Source organism: Zootoca vivipara, chromosome 12 (genome assembly GCF_965207765.1).
Source record: "Zootoca vivipara chromosome 12, rZooViv2.hap1.1, whole genome shotgun sequence".
Taxonomy (NCBI): Eukaryota; Metazoa; Chordata; class Lepidosauria; order Squamata; family Lacertidae; genus Zootoca; species Zootoca vivipara.
In genome coordinates, this window is record NC_142595.1 from 44,081,992 (window position 1) to 44,105,690 (window position 23,699).

General features: G+C 48.0%; 1 protein-coding gene across 3 annotated transcripts in view; it reads right to left on the bottom strand.

Annotated features, from left to right (window-relative positions):
- ARHGEF15 (Rho guanine nucleotide exchange factor 15) overlaps positions 1-23,699 on the bottom strand; it is a 53,655-nt gene that overhangs the window by 8,459 nt on the left and 21,497 nt on the right. For 2 of the 3 annotated variants that reach the window (XM_060281825.2, XM_060281822.2), the window contains exons 2-9: positions 9,773-10,227; positions 7,355-8,206; positions 5,457-5,517; positions 4,328-4,383; positions 3,457-3,689; positions 1,757-1,917; positions 1,268-1,420; positions 102-231 (exon numbers count right to left, since the gene is read on the bottom strand). In XM_060281825.2, coding sequence (XP_060137808.2) covers positions 102-231; positions 1,268-1,420; positions 1,757-1,917; positions 3,457-3,689; positions 4,328-4,383; positions 5,457-5,517; positions 7,355-8,206; positions 9,773-10,178 — 2,052 coding nt within the window. In that variant the 5' untranslated portion in view covers positions 10,179-10,227. Of the gene's footprint in view, positions 1-101; positions 232-1,267; positions 1,421-1,756; positions 1,918-3,456; positions 3,690-4,327; positions 4,384-5,456; positions 5,518-7,354; positions 8,207-9,772; positions 10,228-21,285; positions 21,417-23,699 lie in introns of those variants that run through there. The other variant, XM_060281823.2, reaches the window with a different exon arrangement.

The window sequence follows — 23,699 nt, forward strand, 5'->3', positions numbered from 1 at the left end:
GCTCTCCCTCTGCATCCACACATTGCGGTGGAAGATAGATAATGGCAGATGCTTCCAGCTCTACGATTCTATGGCTCTATGAATGTCTCCAGAGTCCCCACCTCTATGAGCATCTTGATCCGGGTGATCCTCTGGAAAGGAAGCAGCAGGAAGGACATGAAGGGGAGCCGTTGGCATTGGGGGAGCTCCTGGAGCCGGGTGACGACAATGGCAAACTGGGGGTTCTTCTCCCTGAGAAGGAAGAGAGGAGGCAGGATTGGAACAGGAAAGAGGACTATGCCTTCTGGCTGCAGCGCCACCTAGAGAGGGGAGGATGGAACATGCCCAGGTTACACCCAGACTACAGCAGCACATTCTACCTGCCTTTCAAGGTGGTTCAGAAGCTTCCTCTGTTAGAAAACACAGCTGCCTCATTACTTGAGAGGGGCAAGTGATGGGAGCATATGAAGGCTATTCTGTACCGGCTATGCAGGTTCATTTCCAGAGCTGATTTAAAGCGCAGGTGGTTACCTTTAAAGCCCTAAACCAGGGCTAGCCCTCCAGATGTTGTTGAACTGGAGAGCCCTTGCCTGTCAGTGTAATAATAATAATAATAATAATAATAATAATAATAATAATAATTTTATTTATTACCTGCCTTTCTGCCTGACACAGGACTCAAGGCAGCTTCCCAATAAAAATAGGAACCATTCAAAACATAGAAAAATTGGTAGCCAATACTGAGCTCAATGGACCAAAGGTCTGTCTCTGTATAATACAGCTACTTATGAACACACAAGCAAGCAGCTATTCCATCAGGTTGCAGAGCAAAAGAAGAAGAAGGGCTGTTTCAGTGCCTCCACTTCTGACTTTGCCTCAACCGTCACATAGCAGGCAGCCATTCCACAGAGCTACCTGAACTGTCTCCATCCCAGCTGGTCAGTATTGGAAGGGCAACTTTAAGAACTGGTGCCTGAGCTTGTTTTCATCCTCCTCCCTCCTCTCTCATTTTCCCTTTCATGTCATCTCTTCTAGATTCTAAGCCTGAGAGGGCAGGAGCCACCTTAATACTGTTTTTCTTTTTCTGAAGTCACTCTGGAATACCTTTCAGCCCAAACAGCACGGTTTTCAAATGCTCTAAAGACACAATCCGAAATTGCTAGACCAACCGCAAAATAAAGAAAGAGATTATTTGGTGAGTGGCCTATTCCCACCGAGAGGCCTTTGAAACTATCAAGAGTATCCCAACAGAACTCCTTTTGCTTCCTTCTCTCTTTCTGCCACTCACATGAGGCTGCTGTAGGTCTTCTCTTGGTACAGCTGGTTGCGCACGTAGTCAATGTAGACCGAGAAGTTCTGCTGTGCGTGTGTCTCCACTATGTCACAGACGTCCGAGATCTGCAGGCTCTCGGCCAGGCGTCCTTCAAGATCATGCAGAAATCTGCCAAAGGGGAAGGGCTGGCATCATGAATAGCCATATATATATATATATATATATATATATATATATATATATATATATATATATATATATATATATATATATGGGATTCACAAGAAGTGGGGAAGGGGCTGTAGGTCAGTGGCAGAGCACATGCTTTTCATGCAGAAGGTCCCACATTCAAACTCAGGGTTGCAAATGTCCCCAGACTCGATAAAAGGCAGGCTCCTATTTTCCTGCGTAATCATAGATTAGTTTCCTTTATTTTTCTGGATAGCCCCATGGCGATATAGGGAAAGGGGATAGAAGAAGGGAAGAGGAAGAGGCGGAGCTGACCTTTCGCTGACCTCCTTGACTTTGCGGATGTTGGAAAAGAGGGTACGGTGCTCGCGCAGAAGGATGGTGGCTGTCAGGTCCCGCGATTCCATAAAGTGCTCGATCAGCAGTAACAGGGAGCGCAGATAGGAAGCCTCGGAGGTCACCACCTCAAAAAGGCTCTGGACATGGCAGAGAGGCAAGAACCATGGAAAGGGGCATCAGTGGGAGGAGATGGGCAGGACTCATCACAACCATGGTTTGCTTCGCCTGTCACACTACGCCAAACCATGGTTTAGCACGAACGCGCAGGCTCCATAATTGGAGATTGTGGCCGCTTCAACTCTTTCCTGGTCATTCTGCTATTGTGCCATGCTGAGCTAGGCAATTATTTGGCTCAGAGTGTCACTATCCTGGACAAATCACAAGTTGTAAACCATATGACAAACCTTGGATGCAGCTCATGGTGAAGTCCGAAAAGGGCTAAGCCATGAACCAGGTATGGGCAACTCGCAAACCCCAGTGATTCATTAGTTCAGCATGGCGCAGTTTCAGATTAACCAGGGAGGAGCAGATTGGATGCAATCTCCTCTCTGGTTTGGAACAGCATGATGCGCAAACCAGGCCTGTGTGTGTGATGTGACAGGACCATACCTGCCAAGTTCCTGCCGGAAAAATAAGGGATAGGCAGACTGGAAGTAGCGCTGCCGGCATTTTGGAACTGGGTAGAGCAGCATCGAAAGTCGCTTCTGAGCATGCTCCGCCCAGTTCCAAAATAGCTGCACCACCAGAAATCGCTTCTGCGCATGTCCAGAGACTCCAGACATGTGCAGAAGGAGCCTCCCCCGGCCGGTAAGTAAACCGGGGGAAAACAAAAAAAATTCGTTTTTCCAGCTGGGAACGGCTGGAAAAATGGGGGTTTCCCAGGGAATACAGGAGACTTGGCAGCTATGGACAGGACACAGCTACTCCTACCTATTCTATTTATCTTTCACTAATTGATTACTAAGAACCATAAATAGTGGCATGCCAAGAAAAGCAAACCTATCTACCACACCTCCCATGATGGGCTAGTTGAGAACCCGATTAACTTGCATATGTAAAGTTTGGATTTTGTTTGTCCTAGGGTAAAATCAATCCATGCTTTTCAAACACTGATCAGAACCCAACAATCCATAGCTGTCAAGTTCTCCCTTTTTTTAAAGGGAAATTCCCTTATGCTGAATAGGCTTCCTCGCGAGAAAAGGGAAAACTTGACAGCTATGAACAATCTCATCTGAAAGTGTTCTGCTTCCTAAGGTTTAGAAGGAGCTATTAAAACACACAAAACAAACACACGCAATTCATGAGCAGCTACCCTTTTGAAAGTTGTGCACAAGCAGCTGCCAAATAAATCCCAAATTCCCTCAATTATAAAATGACCCCATTAAAAAAAAACAACAGCTTAGTGGGGTGTTTTAAGATAAGCCCGTCAACCGATTTGCTTGACACTAATGGGTCTCTTCCAATGCTACAATTCTTTGGTTCTCAAAGTGTTCTGGGCTCAAAAAAGTTCTTCATTTGGTCGCTTTCATTCAGTCTGAGGCTGTGGCTCAGCAGTAGAGGACACGCTCCGACTGTGCACAAGCTCCCAGATTCAGTCTCTGCCCATCTCCAATGACAGGATCTCATAGTGGCAGAACTGCAGGAGATCACTCTGCCCGAGGCAACAGCCAACTCACCTCCTGCATCTTCCTCTCTTCGGGGCTGATATTTCCCAGAAGGCCGCTCTCTCGCACAGCGGGCAACTCCTGCCAAAGCGTGCTGTGCGGGATGGGGCCCCGAGGCCCCGCGGACCCTTCACCAGGCGAAGGGCCCCCATAGTCAGAGCTGCTGAAGCTGCTGTTGCGGGGGACCGTTTGCCGCTTGATCTCCTTGGAGATGACAGCCTGGCGATATGTCTGGTACAGGGGCTCTGAGGAGGGAAGAGATGGAAACGAGTTTCAAAAAGAGACATGGAACCCCTCCAGACTGGTGGGTTTTGTTTTTGTTTTTTGCAAATGTATTCTGTATTGCATCAAATATTAGTGCATTAGTAGTTGATTTGTGCTACTAGGCATCATTCCACTTTATTAGCTGTTCCGCAAGGCAGGACTAAATAACCCCCCAGAGAATTTCCTAAAACCAGAAGCAATCTAATGGAAGCTGAGGGTCGGGAGATATGCGCCAGACAAAAGGAGGAACTTCTTCACACTGTGCATGGTTAAACTCTGGAATTTGCTCCACAACACTGTTGCTGTATTAGGCAGTATAGAAATCTATGAAATAAATAAGTAAGATGTAGTGATGGCCAACCTGGAAAGCTTTTAAAGAGAGGAGTGGAGGAGGATAAGTCTATCAGTGTCTAATAGCCATGACAAGTTATGTTCTACCTCCACTTTCAGAGACCATAGGTCTCTAAATACCAGTTGGTGCGAATCACAAGTGAGGAGAGTGCTGGTCCTGCCCGGAATGGGGCACCTAGTTAGCCACTGTGAGAACAGGATGCTGTACTCAATGGGCCTTTGGCCTGATCCATGCTCAACCCTTTTCCTGCACCAATTTCCCACTTACCATCCTGTAGGTAAAGTCCCCAGTCAGGGCCCTTTGGGGATAGCACTGAGCAGTGTCTGCAATGAAGGAGAAGCAGAAAGAAACTAATTGGTAAATTATCTTAAGAGATGATGCCTTCCTGGTCGAACCGAGGATGATGGAGCAGTCAGACTGCAGGCTTGTAAGCTCCACTTTTTTTTTAATAAATCACCTTTAGGAGCCAGATGCAAAAGAAATACACTTGGAAACAACCCACTGAGTGCTTCTGAGCCCATTCTCAGCCTGGGAATTAGTTTTCAGTCCCAGAACTAAGAGTTCTTACATATACATATGTCAGTCCAGGTTTTCCCCAAGCAGTTTTCGTTTCAATGAGATAGAAGGAACCTTCTTGTTCTGGCAATTGCTAAAAAAAAATTTGAGTCCGAAACACTTGACTACCTTGGGGAAGCATCGTAGCTCAGTGGCTGAGCATCTGCTTTGCATGCAGAAAGTCCCTGGTTCAATACCCAACATCTCCATTTAGGACTAGGAACATCCCATGTCTGAAACCCCAGGAGAGCTGCTGCCAGCCAGTGTAGACTATATTGAGCTAGATGAACCAATAGTAGAATGGACCTGGTAGAAATTTAGGCACATTCAGAGATTCTCTGGACAGGCAAGGTCAGCTAAGTGAGCATACAAACAGAATGCATGACAATCTCTCTCTGTGTGTGTGTTTATGGCACTCTTTAAGTCCAGCCTCCTGCTTCAACAGACACAATTTGCAGAAGACGGTATCCCAACTCCATACTCTGATTGATGCAAACAGACCCTCTGCCCTCCCAAAAGCTGGTGGGCTACACTGTAGAAACCTGGAGTGATCCAACCAGCTCTGCAGAGATAGCATTGCACACTTCACTTTGCTTAGGTTACAGCTCTCTTGAGGTTCAATCTCCACTCCAGAAGGCAGCGGCTTGTACAAAATGGGGCAAGCTGACTCAAATGTAATGCCTCACTTCCTATATTCCTATATCCACTGTGAATCACCCAGAAATCTGGGCAAGCCCATCACAACACCCCGCAATCAAGCTCAGCATCCTCTTTGCACATAAGTACTCGTGGACATCTTTCATTCAGGATTTTGAGGGCACGCGGAAGAACACCAACGCACCCGCCATTTGGGGTCTCCGCATCAGAGTCTCCAGGAGTCAGGCATTCATTTTCACAGCCATCTGGTGAGAGAGAAATTTTGCAGTTAGTTGAGATTGGAAAGGGAGCAGAGATAAAGCTATGTGTGGGCGTATTGCTCTCACTCTCTTTTTTCTTTTTTAGGTAACTACCGTACTTTTCCGTCTGTAAGACGCCCCTATTTTGGGGGGACTCAAATTTAAGAAAATGGGGGGAGATTGCAGAGTTGTTGAGTTTTTTTGTGGAGAATTACAGTACCCAGGATTGTTGAGCTTTTTTCCAGGGGGGATTGCCAAAAGCCCCAGAAGCTGCCAATCGCACACCCAACTGCCAGAGCGTCAGCAAATCAACACCACTCATTGACACAGCAACCAATAATAACATGAAAAATAGCCACTGACAGCCTCGGCAACAACCAATCAAATGTCCACCCTATGACTAGCCATGTATAAAACGACCCCCACTTTTTAGCATGATTTTAAAAGAAAATAACAGTCTTATACATGGAAACGTATGGTATATCTGCGAAAGACCACAACATAAAGGGCCACCTCCAGACAGGAGGATTTTTTGTCGTTGACGCAACAATAGTGCTTTTATGAAAGATTTACCCTGGACCTGTTCTGGACATTGTTCTGCTAAGTTTCCTTCCCCATTGTTTTTGCTGCCTCTTTGCCTCATTTATAGCATGCTCTCCCCAGGGAGGCCTGCCTGGCCCCAAGCTGGTCACCGTTTCAGCACCAGGCAAAGATAGTTTTCTCTTCAATTTGATTTGCAAATCAAATTGTTGGACTATGCCAACACGGCAAAATTGACCGGAACGCTCAGGAACCAAGAAGACCAAAACTTTAATAAGGAATGGGGGGGGATTATAATTTATCTTGGAGACCACTGTAAACAGATGAAAACATTAGCAGGATTGTAACAACACTTGTAATATAATGGGTATTATGGAGATAATGAACTTATAGAAAAATATATGGGGTATAGAAAAAGATGCAGTAGAAAATATTTAATAACAGGACCCATGGAGGGGATGATGGGAAGTCCAGAGATTCGGATAAATCTCTTAATTGTGCATATGTGTTAGGTTATTTTTATAATTTTATACTTGTAAAATCAAATAAAAATATGTTTTTTAAAAAGATCATTTTCTCTTCCTCGGCATTTGGGCAGCAGCAGCAACAATATCCTATTTTATCTGTTAACTCTGTTTTTAACATATACTGTATTTTCCCATGTATAAGACGCCCCCATGTATAAGACGACCCCTATTTTTTTAAACCCAAAATTAAGAAATTAAGTTGTTTAGCTTTTTTTGGGGGGGGGGAGAGAGATCACTTCCACCAATTGCTCACCTGCCTGCCCGCCACTGCCAATCGCTTGCCACAGCCACTGCTGATCACACACCTCACTGCAGCCAATTGTCTGCCCGCTCACCGCCACCAACAGCCCACCCGCCCACTTGCCGCAGCCGCCAATCACCTGCCCAATTGCCACAGCCACAGCCAATTGCCAGCAGTCCTTGCCGTAGCCACCAATCACACACCCAGTCGCTGCTGCCAATCTCCTGCTTGCTGCTGCCATTAAATCAAACGCCCCCCCCTGCATTCACTATCCATGTATAAGACCAAACCCAATTTTTGCCTTTTTTTAAAAGCAAAAAGCATTGTGTTATACATGGAAAAAGACAGTCTTTGGGGTAATTTTAGTCTTTTGTTATTTTCCTTGCTGGCCAATTGGCTTGGGACCTTTTCAGGAGGCATGGAATATACTGAATAAATCTTAGCCTAACAAATCTCTTAACAGCACCCTTCTTATCCTTCCCAGGCCGCCCCCCTCTCCCGATTATGCCTTTCACCCGCAGGGTGCTGTCGTTACCTTGACAAGCTCCTTCACCCAAGGGCGGCGGTGGCTGGGTTGGTGGAGGAGGCAGGCCTTGAGGCAATGGTGGTGGCGGCTGGGAGGGCGGAGGGGGAGTCATGGTTGTGGGCAACTGGCAGGAAGGGGGCAGGGGGGGCTGGTTCTGTGGGAGGGGGAGGGGCGCCTGCGCCTGGGAGACGGGTGGCGGCGGTGGGGGCATTGAGGGGGGAGGCATGAGGAGCCCTTCCATCGCAGAGATGAGGCAGGTGTCGCCTTGAGCTTGGTTAATCTCTAGCGGGTACTGCAGGGAACTCCGGCGAGAGTAGGCTAAAGGAACTAAGGAGTTGCGAGGCGGTTTCATGGGGGCCTTGGGTGGGATGGCGGGGGGCAAGTCCTCACCGTCCAAAGAGGCAAGGGAACCCACTTTGCTGCGCCGGGGGGGCTTGGGCATCAAGGGCGGGCAGCGCAGCGGAAGAGGCTCGGCGGTGGATCGGTACCCCGTCAAGACCACACCGCCTTCAGGGTGCCCGTTGGCCGAGGGCGGTGGGTCAGGGGGCTTCTTGCTGCGGGGAGAACGGCGGGATTTAGGGGGCCGCCCACTGCAGGCTGAGGGGCTGGGGGAAGATGGGGCATTGAGCACCAGGAGGTGCTGAAAGACAGGCCCTCCCTCATCCGCAGAGGACGAGAGGTCTGAGGCGGGCCCGTCCTCACAGTCGGCCTGCTGGGAATGTGCCGGAACCCAGGCCAAGACCATGCCTGGCCGCTGTTGATGGCAGATGCAGGGGCAGCCTGAGGGGCAGGTAGCTGGCGACTCAATGCCGTTCTGTTCCACCACATGCGACACGGGCTGCTGGGGATCCTCACTGGGATCTGAGGGAAACAGAGAAGCAAAGAAGATAAAGTCCCTACCAGAGGAGAATGGCAGATCAAGTTGACGGATTATGCCGAAATGGGAAATCGGAAATCAGGAAGACCAAATTTTTAACAAGGAATGGGGGGAATTTATAATTTGTCTTAAAAACCACTGTAAACAGCTAAAACCATTAGTAGGATTGGAATAACACTTGTAGTTTAATGGTGACTTTTGGACACAATGGAGATGTAAAAGATTTTGATTATCATAAAAGATGCAGGAGGAAATGGCTAACAATAGGACCCACAAAGGGGAGCAGGGGAGTCCAGGAGATTCTTTGGAATCTTGTTTTTATGTTGGATGTTGGGTGTGTGATTGCAAAATTTTAATGTGAAAAACCAAATGCATAAATTAAAACGGAGAGAAGAGAAGCAACACTGGAGGCCTTGTCGAAGATAATACAGAGCCTCTGCACTGTGAAGGGATACTGCTTTAGATATTGCCATGCACTGAGGCTCAAAGATAAAAGCAGGACAGGAATGGGAGAGGGCGGAATTGGAAGCGAACAGGGATCCTGCGAACAGGGATCGCGGAATTTGGAAAGCTCAAGTAGAGTGTGGAAATTAACAGCTAGGCCAGAGCTTTCCAAACTTTTCACATTGATGACAAACGTTTTAGACATGCATCATTTCACGACACGGTAATTCGGTTTTACTAGCAAACTGGAGGTTAAACTAACCCCTTTCCAGTCCTGGGAGGAGCCCCTTGAGAATTCGCACAGCACACCTACACACTGCAGCCGACACACTAACGCAGTTTGGAAAGCAAAGAGCTAAGGAAATGGAACAAACTGTTGTGTGAATGAAGCTTATTTTAGATGTGTCCCCATCCCACCTCCCTGCAAGGGCAATACTGACACTGAAGAGGAGAACTCCAACAGCTAAGGCCACCCCTCCCTTCACTGGTTGTTAAGGACAGAGGGCTGGTTGAGGGCAGACTGAAGTTGGCAAGGCAGTGCCCCGTTCAGCCTAATGGACCAGCCTGGACTGGTATGCAAACACACTTTGCTTGCACAATTTATACAAGCAGCAAAACAATTCACCATTACTTGGGGCAGAGATTCCAGCTCGGGATGCACGTGGCTTTTGAAGCATCCCAAGGTACAGGGTCAGAGGTTACCTTCCAGCCAAATACATTTTTATTTACCTTACTTTGATTTCTGTATGTTGTATACTGCCTTGCTGCATTTTTTAATGAGTGTGACCTATAAATATTTTAATACCGTATTGGCTCAAATATAAGCCGCGCCTTTAAAATTCAGGGGGGGGGGAAAAGACAATACTCGAATATAAGCCGCTCCCTTAAAATTTCGCAGGCACTCACACCCATTCTGTTTTACCGTATGTCTGTTTCAGCAGCGATATCGTAAAAGCCCATTTTTGTAAGGTCGCAAATTTAAGCCGCACTTTTAACTTTTCATGGTCAGAATTTGGGGGGGGGAGTGAGGCTTATATTCAGGCCAACACGGAAATAGGGAAGGGAGCCAGAAACAGCCACATAGCCTTATAGCCAAGCTCACTTACCCAACTGCCCCTGCCCCACCTTCCCCTCCGATATCTTCTCTTCCCCATTCTCGGTGACAGGCACCTGGCTGCAGTTCACAGCAGGCTGAGCGGGCTTCCCAGCCTCTTCTTTCTCCGTGTGGCTGAAGCGCACGACGATTTTACGAACGGCGCCCGAGTTCTGCAGCTTGTGGAGCTGCCGCTGTTGGCTGCAAGGGGGATCAGCCGCCCTGGAGCATCCATCATTGACAGCCTCAGTTGAGGAGCCCTCTGGGGGCAAAGGTGGGGTTGGTCCACGGCTCGGCCTGGCAGAGTCCGGCCTGGGTGGCAAGTACGGTCGTGGCCGGGTGGGTGGGCGGGGCTTAATGATGCGCGTGGGTTTCTGGGTCGGAGGGGTCGCCGGAGGCAGGGGGTCCATGGAGGACATCTTCACAGCGGGTGGGTCATCCGCAGCGCTGCCGCCACGACTTCATTTCCTATTGGGGAGGGGGGAGAGCGAGAGTCAGAGACAGTCAAGCAGAAGCCTAAAGGCAGGGGCGAGGGAACGTTTTCTAGCCTGAGGGCCGCATTCCTCCCGAGGGCCACCTGACAGGCTGCCTGGGGGGTGGCTTGCATTTTTTAAAACACTTCCCCACATTAAGCAAATGGAATCATAGAATTGTACATTTGGAAGGGTCATTGAGGGCAACCCTCTGTAATGTTTGTAGGAATCTCAGCTAAAGCATCCAAGGCAGATGGCCATCCAACCTCTGCTTAAAAGCCTCCAAGGAAGGAGAGTCCACCACCTCTCGAGGGAGACCGTTCCACTGTTGAACAGCTCTTGCTGTCAGAAAGTTCTTCCTGATGTTTAGTCAGAATCTCCTTTCTTGTAACTTGAAGCCATTGGCCACTTTCAGACCACTCCCTGCCGTGCTCATCCTATGTTTGCTGCAAAGCCTTGTGTTTTGTTCATGAACACAAGGGAGCATTCAAAAGACTGAATCCCCACCATCGAAAGTGGCTCAGCTTCCTCTATCACTTAAGGAGGGTGGTAGCCCAGTGGCTGAGCATCTGTTTTGCACTCAGAAGGTCCCAGGTTCAATCCCTGGCTTCCCCAGGTATGGCTGGGAATGCCCTGATACGATAGACAGCTGATGGGGTAGACAATATTGAGTTGGGTGGACCAATGGACTAACTCTGTAGAAGGCAACTCTGTAGAAGGCAATGTCAGTTGGTTGTATATAGCTCTATATATACTATATAGAGAGTAGGGACCCTTCTGAAACAACAGTAGAATAGACTGTGCCACTTAAGGAGGGAATCGCTTTTTTAATGCTCTCTCGTGTTGTTTCTTCAAAAGCCTCTCTGCAAATGGAGAATTAGCAAAGCAAGAAACAGGCTAGAATGGAGCCTTTGTCCTTGATGCACACACATTATTTTATTTGCAGAAAGTGCTTGTTTATTTTAGCATTGGGGAAGGATTCACAAATGGTATCCCATTTCACTTGCAATTGTAGCCAGCACAGTCCATTGCACCATCTCGTGACTAAATTCACATCATTCTTTTTAATACAGGCATGGGTCAAGGCTAGGTTTAAGAAGCTGGAGGGGCCCTGGACCCCTTGGGGAAGGGGGGGACACATACTGGTCTACCAGCCCCAATTTACACTGCCCCACAAATGCTACTAGCAGACTCTCTAGCAGCAACGGCTACTAGCAGTATATATTCATGGGAAATTGCATTATCACACTGAATCATACTGGCTGTGTACACATACAGCTAGATCAGGCATTCCCAAACTTCGGCTCTCCAGATGTTTTGGACTACAATTCCCATCATCCCTGACCACTGGTCCTGTTAGCTAGGGATCATGGGAGTTGTAGGCCAAAACATCTGGAGGGCCGCAGTTTGGGGATGCCTGGGCTAGATAGTTCTTTTCCTCAATTCGGATTGAAGCTGGTTTTGGAGGGGAAACACACTATTTCATAAGAAACAATAGGATAGATATGGATTGTCGCTAATGTCACTTTCCAAACCACCAATGGGAGCACCCTGGATGCAAAGCAACTGGAAGTGTGCACACTTGGTGTGGCAAAGATGTTGCCCTCCCGTTCGTTGCTGGACTACAAAACCCATAATCCCTGACCACTGGTCACACTTGCAGGGGCTGATGGGAGTGGTAGTCCTCAACATCCAGAGGACACTACGTTGACTGCCCTTGTTCCCACACAGATGGGCAGCGACTCTCTCCAGTGTTTTGTACTCGGGCTTTTCTCAAGTCCAGGGATTGAAATGGGTGCCCTTGCCACGACAAGCACGTGCTCCGTCACGGAGCTACAGCATTTCGCTCACGGGAGGCTGAGGCAAGAGCCCTGTAGGCAAAGCGGCAGCTTAAAGGAGGGACTGTGTCAACACCCCCTCAACCCCGGTTCAGGATAAAAGTTCTGGGCGTCCGGTTGAATCAGGCTTCCTTCCGGAAGCATTCCAGAGCCATACGCGAGGTCTTGGCAGCGCTTGCCCAAAGCCCTGTCATCCATCGCTTGGACTCGGCCTCCACAACCTCGTTCGTTTCTGCTCTGCACGCAGGCAGCGCATCCTGCCCTCCGGGGAGCTGAAACACGCGGCAGCCCAGCCGACTCTAAATGCTGCCCCCCCCCTTGAGGGCCAGCTGCCAGAACAGGCCCTCCAGCCTGGCTAGCGCACTCCCGGGCGTGGCTCTTGTACTTCCAGCTGGGGAAGTGACTGCAACAGGGCTGGCCAGAGGCTGCCCAAGGAACTTGGAAATAAAATAAAGAGGCAAGTCATAGGAAATGGAGGAGGGGGGGTTGTTAGTCTGACCCTGATGCAAGCAGCAAAGGGGGATGGCAACTCGCCCTATTTTAGGTAAAACAGGAGCATGGAAGGGATCCTCCAGACATCCAGTTTATTGTGCGTCCTTAACGTTTTGCGCTTGGAGAGTTTATACGTGACCCTGCTTTCCATCCTGTTTTGTGGCTGCAGAAGTTTCAGGGCAGAGATATGACTTCAGTGCATCTTGCTCAAACCCTGCAGCTTTTTATACTGCAAATGCTCTGGTTTTGGGTTTTTTGTCCTCCTTTCGTTGCTCTATGGAGCAAGAGCAAACATAAGAACATAAGACGTGCTTGCAGGATCAGGCCAATGGCCTACCTAGTCCAGCATCCTGCTCTCACAGTGAAGCCTGCAGGCTTCTAGGCGGCAATGAAGTCAATAACACGAGGCAAGAATCACAGAATAATTCATACAGTGGAATGACGTGCAGACACACAGCAGGTTCTTATGGAGATGGTCCAGAATAAATCCGCCACTGATGCACTAATATTGCATGTGATGGTATGTGATGCAGAATACAACCCACACAAAAAAGCCCAACTTTGAAGAGCCCTTGTCTGACTAGGATTTGGCAGAACAGGGTTCAAATTCCCACTCAGCCATGAAGCTCACTGGGTGACCCTGGGCCGGTCACTGCCTCTCGGGCTAATGAGGAAGGGGAGAACTATGTATGCCTTGAGCTCCTTAGAGAAAAAGGTGGGATATAAATGCAATAAATAAATAAGAAAATGACCAAGCTATGCATTGCAGTTGCATCAGTGGTGGCCAGCATGGTGCCCCTGCCCAGATATAACAGAATACAACTCCCATCAGCTCCAGCCTGAATGGCTGATAGTTTAAGGTTACCAGACGTCCCCATTTCCCGGGGACAGTCCCCTGATTTACAAATCGGTCCCCTGACAAAAACCTATCATTCCTACTGAAGTTGAAAAGTGTCCCCGGATTCATTGAAAAAAATCTGGTAACCTTATGATAGTTAGGGATGATGGGAGTTGTAGTCCAATAGCATCTGGAGTACTCCTGCATGGCATAATGACATGTCAACCAAAACCAGCTACAGTGGTGGTAGTGAAGGAGACTCTGGTCCTGACTGGGTCCGTGGGAAGGGAAGGAGTATTTTACTTTCCACTCGGAGCCATTTTCCTGCCCAAACTTTCCTGCCCACTCAAAGCTGCTATTCCACCAAAACAACCACCCCCACCGCCGTCTGACAAGTAAAAGTTGTAGCCCTTTTTTCCTCCAGGGCTTTTCCGTTTCTCTAGAGGAACTCACAAAATAGCATTTGCTACTTGACCCAAAGGGACCGTGACACCCACTCCAGTCCCTGCACCTGCCCCCAGCACAAAAACACACCCGAAACATCCCACAATCTTCCATATTTTTGTGTTTGCATGAGAATCACCCTCCCTCCTTCCTTCCTTTCTTCCCTCCCTCCTTCCCCCCCCCCCTCTCTCTCTCACACACATCAAGTTTGTAGCCTTTATGATTTACAAAAGATACCTGGGGGGGGGGGGGAGGAAATATAGGGACTGATGAAATCTCAAGTTATACAGGAGTGGGCACTCAATGAATAAGTGTTTATATGGTCAGGATGCCGAGCTCAACCCTCTCCCTCCAAGGGCAGAAGCGGTAACAAAAACTATGCCAAAGAAACTATTAGTGCAACTGCGGTAAGCTTGCATCACCGACTCCACTAAATACTTTGCCATCCCTCAATGAAGAATGTGGAGGGGGGCAGAGAGAGAGAGAGAACTATTACAGAGAGAACATATCCCTGTATAGATTACCCTCATTTCAAATCCAATGCCACAACTTCTACAGTGGTACCTTGGTTTATGAACACGATTGGTTCTGGAAGTCTGTTCATAAACTGAAGCGTTCATAAACTGAAGCGAACTTTCCCATTGAAAGTAATGGAAAGTGGATTAATCTGTTCCAGACGGTCCACGGAGTACTCAACCTGAAGCGTACTTAACCCGAAGCATGGGTGTAATTGGTTCCGGAAGTCTGTTCATAAACTGAAGCGTTCATAAACTGAAGCGAACTTTCCCATTGAAAGTAATGGAAAGTGGATTACTCCGTTCCAGATGGGTCTGCGGCGTTCGTAAACCGAAGATTCGTAAACTGAGGTGTTCATAAACCGAGGTTCCACTGTATTTACTTCTGAGCCCAAGCGAGTGCCCTTATCAGCTGCATATAAACTCTCCTGGATCAAAAACTGGGCAGGGCTGGAAAGAATGTGCCAGTCGTCCCTTCCAAAATCCCCCCTTCTTGCATCCCAGCAGATTAATTCCCAGGCCGACTGTTCCTTTTTTAAAAAATTGGCCTAGATCTCGATTCCAGAAAACACGTTCCAAACCCTGCCACACAGGGACACACCCTCAAACATCCCCAAGCACACACATACAACACACTCTGCAGGCTTCAGGCTTCCAGCCTGTTCTCCTAGCCTCATCTTACCTGTTCCCATACCCGACTACTGTGAAACCACAGCCAAGCAGAAGAGGGACCGCTGAACACATGCAAACATGCAATCACATACATGCATGGCGGGGGACTGGCGACGGGGAGGTGGGGTGGTGAGGAGGCAGGAGGCAGGAATGAATTTGGGACAGCTGTCTCTTAGGAGACAGTTGCAAGGACGTCAGCTGCTGGGTATTTTGGGCCCGCCATGTGGGTAGAGAAAGTCAGGCTTTGTGCCGGTCAGGAAATAGAACAGCAAGGGAGGCAAAGGAGGAAAGCAAGGGGATGGGCCTGTAGAGAAAGGGTGTGTGCGTGTGTTTGGAGGGGTACTGGTCGGCAACTGGCAGCCATCAAACCAAAACACGGCCAGGGTAAAGTCCTTGTTTGGCCTGCTGCTCCTATTGGGCCCTAAAATCAAATGCAAGAAACCTTTAGCCCCAGCAGGTCAAAGAGGCTGCGAAAATGTCGCACAAGTTGACCCTCCCCCCCCAAAAATTGAATGCAGCTCCTCTTCCCAATTGGCCCAAAAACGTGGCCTCCCCTATACCACCACCACCCCAATCGTATATTTTCATGCATATGAAAATAAAAATCAGTCCTCTGAGTGTGTACTAAAGGGAAGAGAAAAAGGAGAGAAAATCATGGGAGGGAGCAGGATTGGAATGGAGTATCCTGGAAGAGGGAAGAACTGAGCACTCCAGTGTGTGGCTAAGCAGTGGCGGGTTCAAGGCAGCCTCCTCTGCTCTTTCTCACTCCTGCATTGCAGGGGGCTGGACTAGATGACCCTTAGCATCCCTTCCAGCTCTACAATTCTATGATTCAGCTGCCAGCCTCTCTTGTTCTCTCTGTGACCAACCACGATCACCCCTCTGGGCAGCACTATAAGACTGCAGAGGAAGTTGGGAACCTTGGGTCTAGGGGCCGAATGTGCCCCCCCCGGCTCATCTTTATCCGGCCCTCAGAGCTCTCCCCAGGCAAAACCCAGGTCCACACACCCCAGAGCATTTTTGCCTGGTTGGCATGCATCGAAGTTTACTAATAATGCTGGGTGGAGGATAAAGGAGGAGTGTGCGAGTGTACAGTGGTACCTCTACACAGGGCCACAGCAAACAAGATGAATTTTAACAAGGAGAAATGTAAAGTACTACACTTGGGCAAAAAAAATGAAAGGCACAAATACAGGATGGGTGACACCTGGCTTGAGAGCAGTACATGTGAAAAGGATCTAGGAGTCTTGGTAGACCACAAACTTGACATGAGTCAACAGTGTGATGCAGCAGCTAAAAAAGCCAATGCAATTCTGGGCTGCATCAATAGGACTATAGCATCTAGATCAAGGGAAGTAATAGTACCACTGTATTCTGCTCTGGTCAGACCTCACCTGGAGTACTGTGTCCAGTTCTGGGCACCACAGTTCAAGAAGGATACTGACAAGCTGGAACGTGTCCAGAGGAGGGCAACCAAAATGGTCAAAGGCCTGGAAACGATGCCTTATGAGGAACGTCTTAGGGAGCTGGGTATGTTAAGCCTGGAGAAGAGAAGGTTAAGGGGTGATATGATAGCCATGTTCAAATATATAAAAGGATGTCAAATAGAGGAGGGAGAAAGGTTGTTTTCTGCTGCTCCAGAGAAGCGGACACGGAGCAATGGATTTAAACTACAAGAAAGAAGATTCCACCTAAACATTAGGAAGAACTTCCTGACAGTAAGAGCTGTTCTGCAGTGGAATTTACTACCAAGGAGTGTGGTGGAGTCTCCTTCTTTGGAGGTCTTTAAGCAGAGGCTTGACAGGCATATGTCAAGAATGCTTTGATGGTGTTTCCTGCTCGGCAGGGGGTTGGACTGGATGGCCCTTGTGGTCTCTTCCAACTCTACGATTCTATGATTCTATGATACGAATTTAATGCGTTCCGAACGCACATTTGTAAGTCGAAAAAAATTGTAAGTCAAATCCCATAGGAATGGTTACAGGTAGGTAGCCGTGTTGGTCTGAGTCGAAGCAAAATAAAAAAATTCCTTCAGTAGCACCTTAAAGACCAACTAAGTTTATATTTTGGTATGAGCTTTCGTGTGCATGCACACGAAAGCTCATACCAAAATATAAACTTAGTTGATCTTTAAGGTGCTACTGAAGGAATTTTTTTATTTCCCATAGGAATGCATTGGGAGAAAAAATTCGTAAGTAGAAGCAACCCTATCTAAAAATTCGCAAGTAGAAAAAAATCCTATCTAAACCGCATCCAAGATGGCGGACGGAGCTCCATTCGTAAGTAGAAACATTCATAAGTAGAGGTACCACTGTATGTAGAAACTAGCCTCCTGTAACAAAGGTAAATTTTGCCTTTGTTGCTCTGTCACCTTCTGCCTTAAGCTCTGCCTTACCCTGGATAGGTGGCCCTCAGGAGATTCGTGCAGAAGGGAATGTGGCCCTCGAGCTGAAATGGTTCCTGCTTTACAATCTAAAGCACTGAGTGTGGACTGAAAGGTTGCGGAGACTGTCTGCCCCGAAAACCACGTGACTCCCTCCCCCAAAGCCAGATCTTCATCTTCACATCTTTTTGAGATGCCCTTTAGGCTGTGTCTAGGATTGAACCTTTACAAGCCACGGGTTGGGGGTGGGGAGCAGAAGCAGGAAAGGAAACGTCCCCCCTTCTGCTTCTCTGTTCAGAGATGATCTGCTTTATTTGCCTCCTTCATTACCATTCGGGAAGAAGAGCAGGCCTCTCCTTTTAGCAGCAGGAGCGTAGGCCGCAAGAGTGCAGCGGTTGCTACGGCAACCCCGTAGCGGGTACCTTACAGCTGCCCCCGCCACCTAAGGCTTTCAAGCCTTTGCAGCCACAACGAGGGGCCAGAAATTCAACAGGAAAGCTCCCTCCACACCTGTTGAATTCCTGCCTGAGGTTTTTGCAGTCATTTAGTGCACAGGAGCTTTGCTGAGGTGGAGCGAGAGGCTATCCTGCCCCCATTCTCTCTGCAGAGTCTCCTTCCTCCCTCTTGGCCAGAAAAGCCTCCGTCTTGATCCTGTCCAAAAACTCTCAGCCCCTCCTCACGCTCCCCACACGCTCATCATATCGATGACAGGGAGGGAAGGCAGAGCATGCATGACCAGCTGAGGAGCAGCGCATACCCAACGCCAACCGGCCGCACGCCAACGTCCCCCGGGGAGGCCGGAGCCAGGCGCCTCCCAGCTATAGTTCCCTCCTCTCCCTTGACAGGCTGCAAAGCTGCGTGCCTTGCAGCTGATCTTCAGCATTTCAATGGCAGGCAGCCCCACCCCCCCTTTCCAGGCTCCCAGGAGAGACACAGCCATGTTTTGGGAGCGAAGAGAGGGAAAATATTCAATAAAAAAAGCTTCTCTTTCCTCGAGAACAACAGAAAACATTTCTGGGGGTGCTCGCCCCCACCAAACACTTAACAGCTTCTACACAATTCTCAAATTATCTCTAAGCAGAACCCTGTTTCTAATGGTGGAACTCATCCTGGCCCATGAGAAATAATAATAATGATCCCATATATTGAAAGCAAACTGTGAAGATCCAAAACTGCACCATCTACAGACAACACTGCAGGCTTTTGGGAACAGTCGCTAAGACGAGGTACTGTAGAAGAATGTAAAGGTAAAGGGACCCCTGACCATTAGGTCCAGTCGTGACCGACTCTGGGGTTGCGGCGCTCATCTCGCATTATTGGCCGAGGGAGCCAGCGTATAGCTTCCAGGTCATGTGGCCAGCATGACAAGCCGCTTATGGCGAACCAGAGCAGCACACGGAAACGCCGTTTACCTTCCCACTGGAGCGGTACCTATTTATCTACTTGCACTTTGACGTGCTTTCGAACTGCTAGGTGGGCAGGAGCTGGGGCCGAGCAACGGCAGCTCACCCCGTTGCGGGGATTCAAACCGCCAAACTTCGATTGGCAAGCCCTAGGCTCAGTGGTTTAACCCACAGCGCCACCCGCGTCCCGTAGTAGAACATAGTCATAATCAATTATGGAGTGTAAACCCCAACACCTCTCATTTTAAGAATTAAATACCAGAGAGCCCTGCTTTCCGAAGAAGAAGGAAATAAAGCAAGATGGTCAGCGCTTGGGCAGAGATTCAGACTTTTACACTGAGGGAACAAGTCCCTATTTGGGCAGCAGCACTTTTGTTCTCGTAGCCTTACAACATTCAGAGCAGGCTGAAACTCAAGAGGCAGAGCATGCTAAAAGTCCCAGATTCAATCCTTAGCATCTCCAGGCAGGTTTGGGAAGGAGCCCTGCCTGAAAACAATCTTCTGCCAGTCAGTGTAGACAATACTAAGCCAGATGAGCCACTGGCATGACTCAGTATAATATAGCTTCCTAATGAATTCTAGGCATGCTCAGAGATTCTCTGGACAGGGAGAGTCAGTTCAGGCATCCTTCCTACAAGTAGAATGCATGACAATGTGTGTGTGTGTGTGTGTGTGTTTATATGACACTCTTAAGTCCAGCGTCCTCAATTAGCAGAGACAACCCTCATCCGACAACATCCCAAAGCCATTCTTCAACCGGTGCAAGCAGGCCCTCCGCCCTCCTCAAATCTGGGCTATGCCCTAGAAACCTGGAGTGATCTAGCCAGCTCTGCAGTGAGAAGAGCTTGTTTAGGTGACAGCTCCCTGGAGGTTCACACTCCAGAAGGCAGCAGCTCCTAAAAAGTGGGACAAGCTTAGAATGGGATAGGTCCTCAAAATATCAAAATGGAAGCAAAACCCAGAGCTCTTCTGTTACATCTCCAATAAAAAGCTGTGGCTTGTTTTCTTTAAAAGGTGGGGGCTCTCCTCCGCTTTACAGCAAGTTTCTCAGCCTGAGGGCCACATTCCCCCTGGAAAACTTTCTGGGGGCCACATGTCAGGGATAGGCAGGGTCAGAGGCAAAGGCGGGCAGAGGAATGAAAGTTAATTTTGCCTTTGTATGGTCAGCTGTTTTCTAAACACTTTCCCATACGCATCTTTAGCCTGTATCTAGAAAAGCAAGCAGCATTTTCATAGTTCAAGTGCACATTCCAGTCTGGCAAAAACACCAGAAGAGGATTTGGAGAAGGACCAGGAGAGGGTGTGGCTGGGAAGGGGAAGGGGGTCGGAAAGAGTCCTGATGACCAGCCTAAAAGACTTGAGAGGGCCTTAGATTCCCCACCCCTGCTTTACACAATGCTCCTCCTTCAAGAAACCAGTTTAAGTACGCTTCAGTTTGAGTACTTTCAGTTTAAGTACTCTGCAGACCCGGCTGGAACGGATTAATCCACTTTCCATTACTTTTGATGGGAAAGTACGCTTCAGGTTAAGTACGGACTTCTGGAACCAATTACACTCATACTTCGGGTTAAGTACGCTTCAGGTTGAGTACTCCGCGGACCCGTCTGGAACGGATTAATCCACTTTCCATTACTTTCAATGGGAAAGTTCGCTTCAGTTTGAGTACTTTCAGTTTAAGTACTCTGCGGACCCGTCTGGAATGGATTAATCCACTTTCCATTACTTTCAATGGGAAAGTTCGCTTCAGGTTAAGTACGCTTCAGGTTAAGTACAGACTTCCAGAACCAATTGTGTACTTAAACCGAGGTACCACTGTATTCACCTAAGTACAAACCACATGCTATGTGGTAAGAAACTTTGCCTGTTGAATTCCTGCTCCTCGTGCAGCTTGGGACTGAGGAGACCCAGGTGCAAATTCCAAGTCAGTCAAGACAAGAGGTTCACTGGTGACTTTGTGCTAGCCCCTCTCTTTCAGCCTTGCCTACCTCACTGGGTTGTTGTAAGAATAAAGTAGCCGAGTAAGCACAGCATCATATACCCTTCCCTGAGCAACTTGAAATGAAGCTCCACATAATGAAACGAACACGCTTCCCCTTTCCATCCCCACTGGCACTCCAGATAACTTTACATGGCAAAAAATACCACAAATAGGTAATATCTGTAAAAATGTTAAATCACTGGCAATCGCAAAACGCAGGAGCAGGACCTCCCTTCCAGAAGCAAAGCATAGGTGCAGGATTCTACATGTTGAACAAGCCATAAGCAATGGCTGTGGGGTGGAGCTTTTGCACAAAAATGCCAGAATAAAAGATACCGTTTTGCAAATAACAAGTTGCTAGTCCTCATTATTCAGGACCGTACAGGCACACTGCGCTGCAGCCCAGGCTTGTACAGAAACTTGGAGCCACCAGATAGAACCCCAGGGAGGAATCAGAAAGGGTAGGCAAAGCCAAGAGGTGAATCCGTACCTGGAACAATTCTGCTGGCCCCTCTCGGTCAAGGACCTAGTGGAGAAACTGCAGGCAGGCTCCCTGCAGATGCGACATGGCTCTTCCAAGCCACAGCCCCTTCATGGATCCTACCCTTCCAATCCTTTTCCATGGAGAAGGGAAATGCGTCTTTCCGGACACAGGAAACGAGGAGGTTTTAGTTAGCATCCTCTCACTGCAGAGGAAAGGAAATGCTAGGAAAAAAGGAACGGACGGGCAAGTGGCAACAGTTGTTCGCCCAGCACTGCCAGAGCATTGCTTTCTTATTATTTCTAAAGCCCCATCTATGCACAAGCTGTGCTTTTTTACATCAGGGTGTGGAAGAGCAGCCTGGATCATGCTAGGAGGGACAGCAACTCACCCCCAACAAAAAGCCCTATGTCCCTTGTTCTTTGCCCTTGCTAGGCTAGCATTTTTCCTGTGTACAAATCTATCTATCTGTCATATATAGCTCAGTTGGCTAGAGTGTGATGCTGATAACACCATTGGTCGCGGGTTCAATCCCTGTACGGGTGAGCTGCATATTCCTGCATTGCAGGGGGTTGGACTAGATGATCATCGAGGGCCCTTCCAACTCTACAGTTCTCTTATTCTATGACCCAAATTCCATGTACAGCTGTGGTCACCTCACTTTAAAAAAATATACTGTTCTAAGCGATGATATACATACAGATGCACGCATCACAGCACATTACTTTCAACCTGGAACAACCAGTTCACCTGCTTCCGCTAATTTGGAATAAATGTAATGTGGGGAAAAAACAACTTCCTCTACAAGCAGTGGAGCGAGGTGGTAGAACAGACTGTGCCACTTTAGCCTGCAGGTGAAGAGGAGGGGTTGGTTGCTGAGGGGGGGGGGGAGTCCACATTATTTTTTAAAAAAACAACCTGCTATTTTAAAAAAACAAAAAGCCTAGAGTAGCAGTGAGAAATGTTCCAGATTCGAGCTTTCCCAGCTACACTATTTTCTCATTTGCATGCAGATGTGCTGAGTATGTGGTTTGTTGGGTTTTCTTAAATTCAGGGAAGCATTTTTTAAAAAAAGGAAAAGGGGAATTCTCCTCACTTGCAGCCTAAACTGGTATAATCCACTTCCTGCCCCCTTATTTTACTGCATGTGTTACCCCAAAAAAACTTAATGTTTGCCTGTGTGTGTTCAGAGCACAACGCCAGCTAAACATTCAGCTGCTTTAAAATTATCTGTCAGCATCAAACCTGTCTGGAGCAAGTGGTTCTGGCCACTTCCCAGATGTGGTTTGCTCAGTAAAACACTTTAAAGCCCTTTAAAAGCCCACACAATGCTCTTAAAATGGGCATCCCGGATTTCCAGCGTTTCCTGGCATGACCTAAGGCCTTATGAAAGAGCTACCATGCACTTAATCGCCTTTCTTCCAACAATAGCCAACAAGAAGCCACATGCAGGTTTAGAAGCAAGGCATGGTGGGAAAACCCATCACCTGCAAAAACTGTGCATCTGCTAGTTGGGAGCCTGGGCTTTATTCAAGCCAGCTAAGAACCAAAATGAAACTGTCATGAGGTTAAAAACAAACAAACAAACAAGCAAGTTTTATTGCCATGATCAATGAGGGCTAGCGACCTGTCATTTGCAAAACAGCATCTGAGATACTAGCAATTCTGCACAGCACCCCCACTACTAATCCTTATTGTCTCTAGGCCTCTAACAAATTCTCTGAAATTGTGACACTGAAAAGCACATTAAAACAATAAAGTATTTATCTGGCATCTAAAGATAGAGACAGGGGCCTGAAAAATCTATTACCGGTATATGTTAGGGTCATCTTGAGTCCTGATTCTGTCTCCTGAGGCATTAGCTACCCCACCCAGTTTGGTGTCATCTGCAAATCCCCTCAGTTCCTTCAGCCAAGTTGTTTATAAATGGTCCCAGGACAGAACCCTGTGGCACCCCACTTGTCACTTTTTTCCAGTATGATGAAGAACTATTAGTGAGCACTCTCTGGATTCGGTCAGTCAACCAACCAGCTACAAATCCACTTAACAGTTACCTCTTCCACATTCGCCAGCTCCTCGTGGATCTCTTCACAACAGCGTTCGAAACTCCCATTGTTCTAGGTGCGTTTTGCGACAAGGAATTTCATTAGCGTGGGCTGTTTCTGAGTTCTGGGTGCAGTACTGTGCCTAAGATTTCAGATTAAACTGCAGAGTGGAAGGAAAGGAGGACCTTTTTCTGCCTCTCCACTTCCAGTCACTCTCTGAAGACTGGAGAAGAGATCCTCTTAATAATATTAGGGGGGCAGGCAGGGAAAAAAGCATGGCTTTGTTTTTTGCAGTCTTCAGATGAGGACTAGACCATGTGAGAAATGAATACAGTAGTACCTTAGGTTATAAACGCTTCAGGTTACAAATGCTTCAGG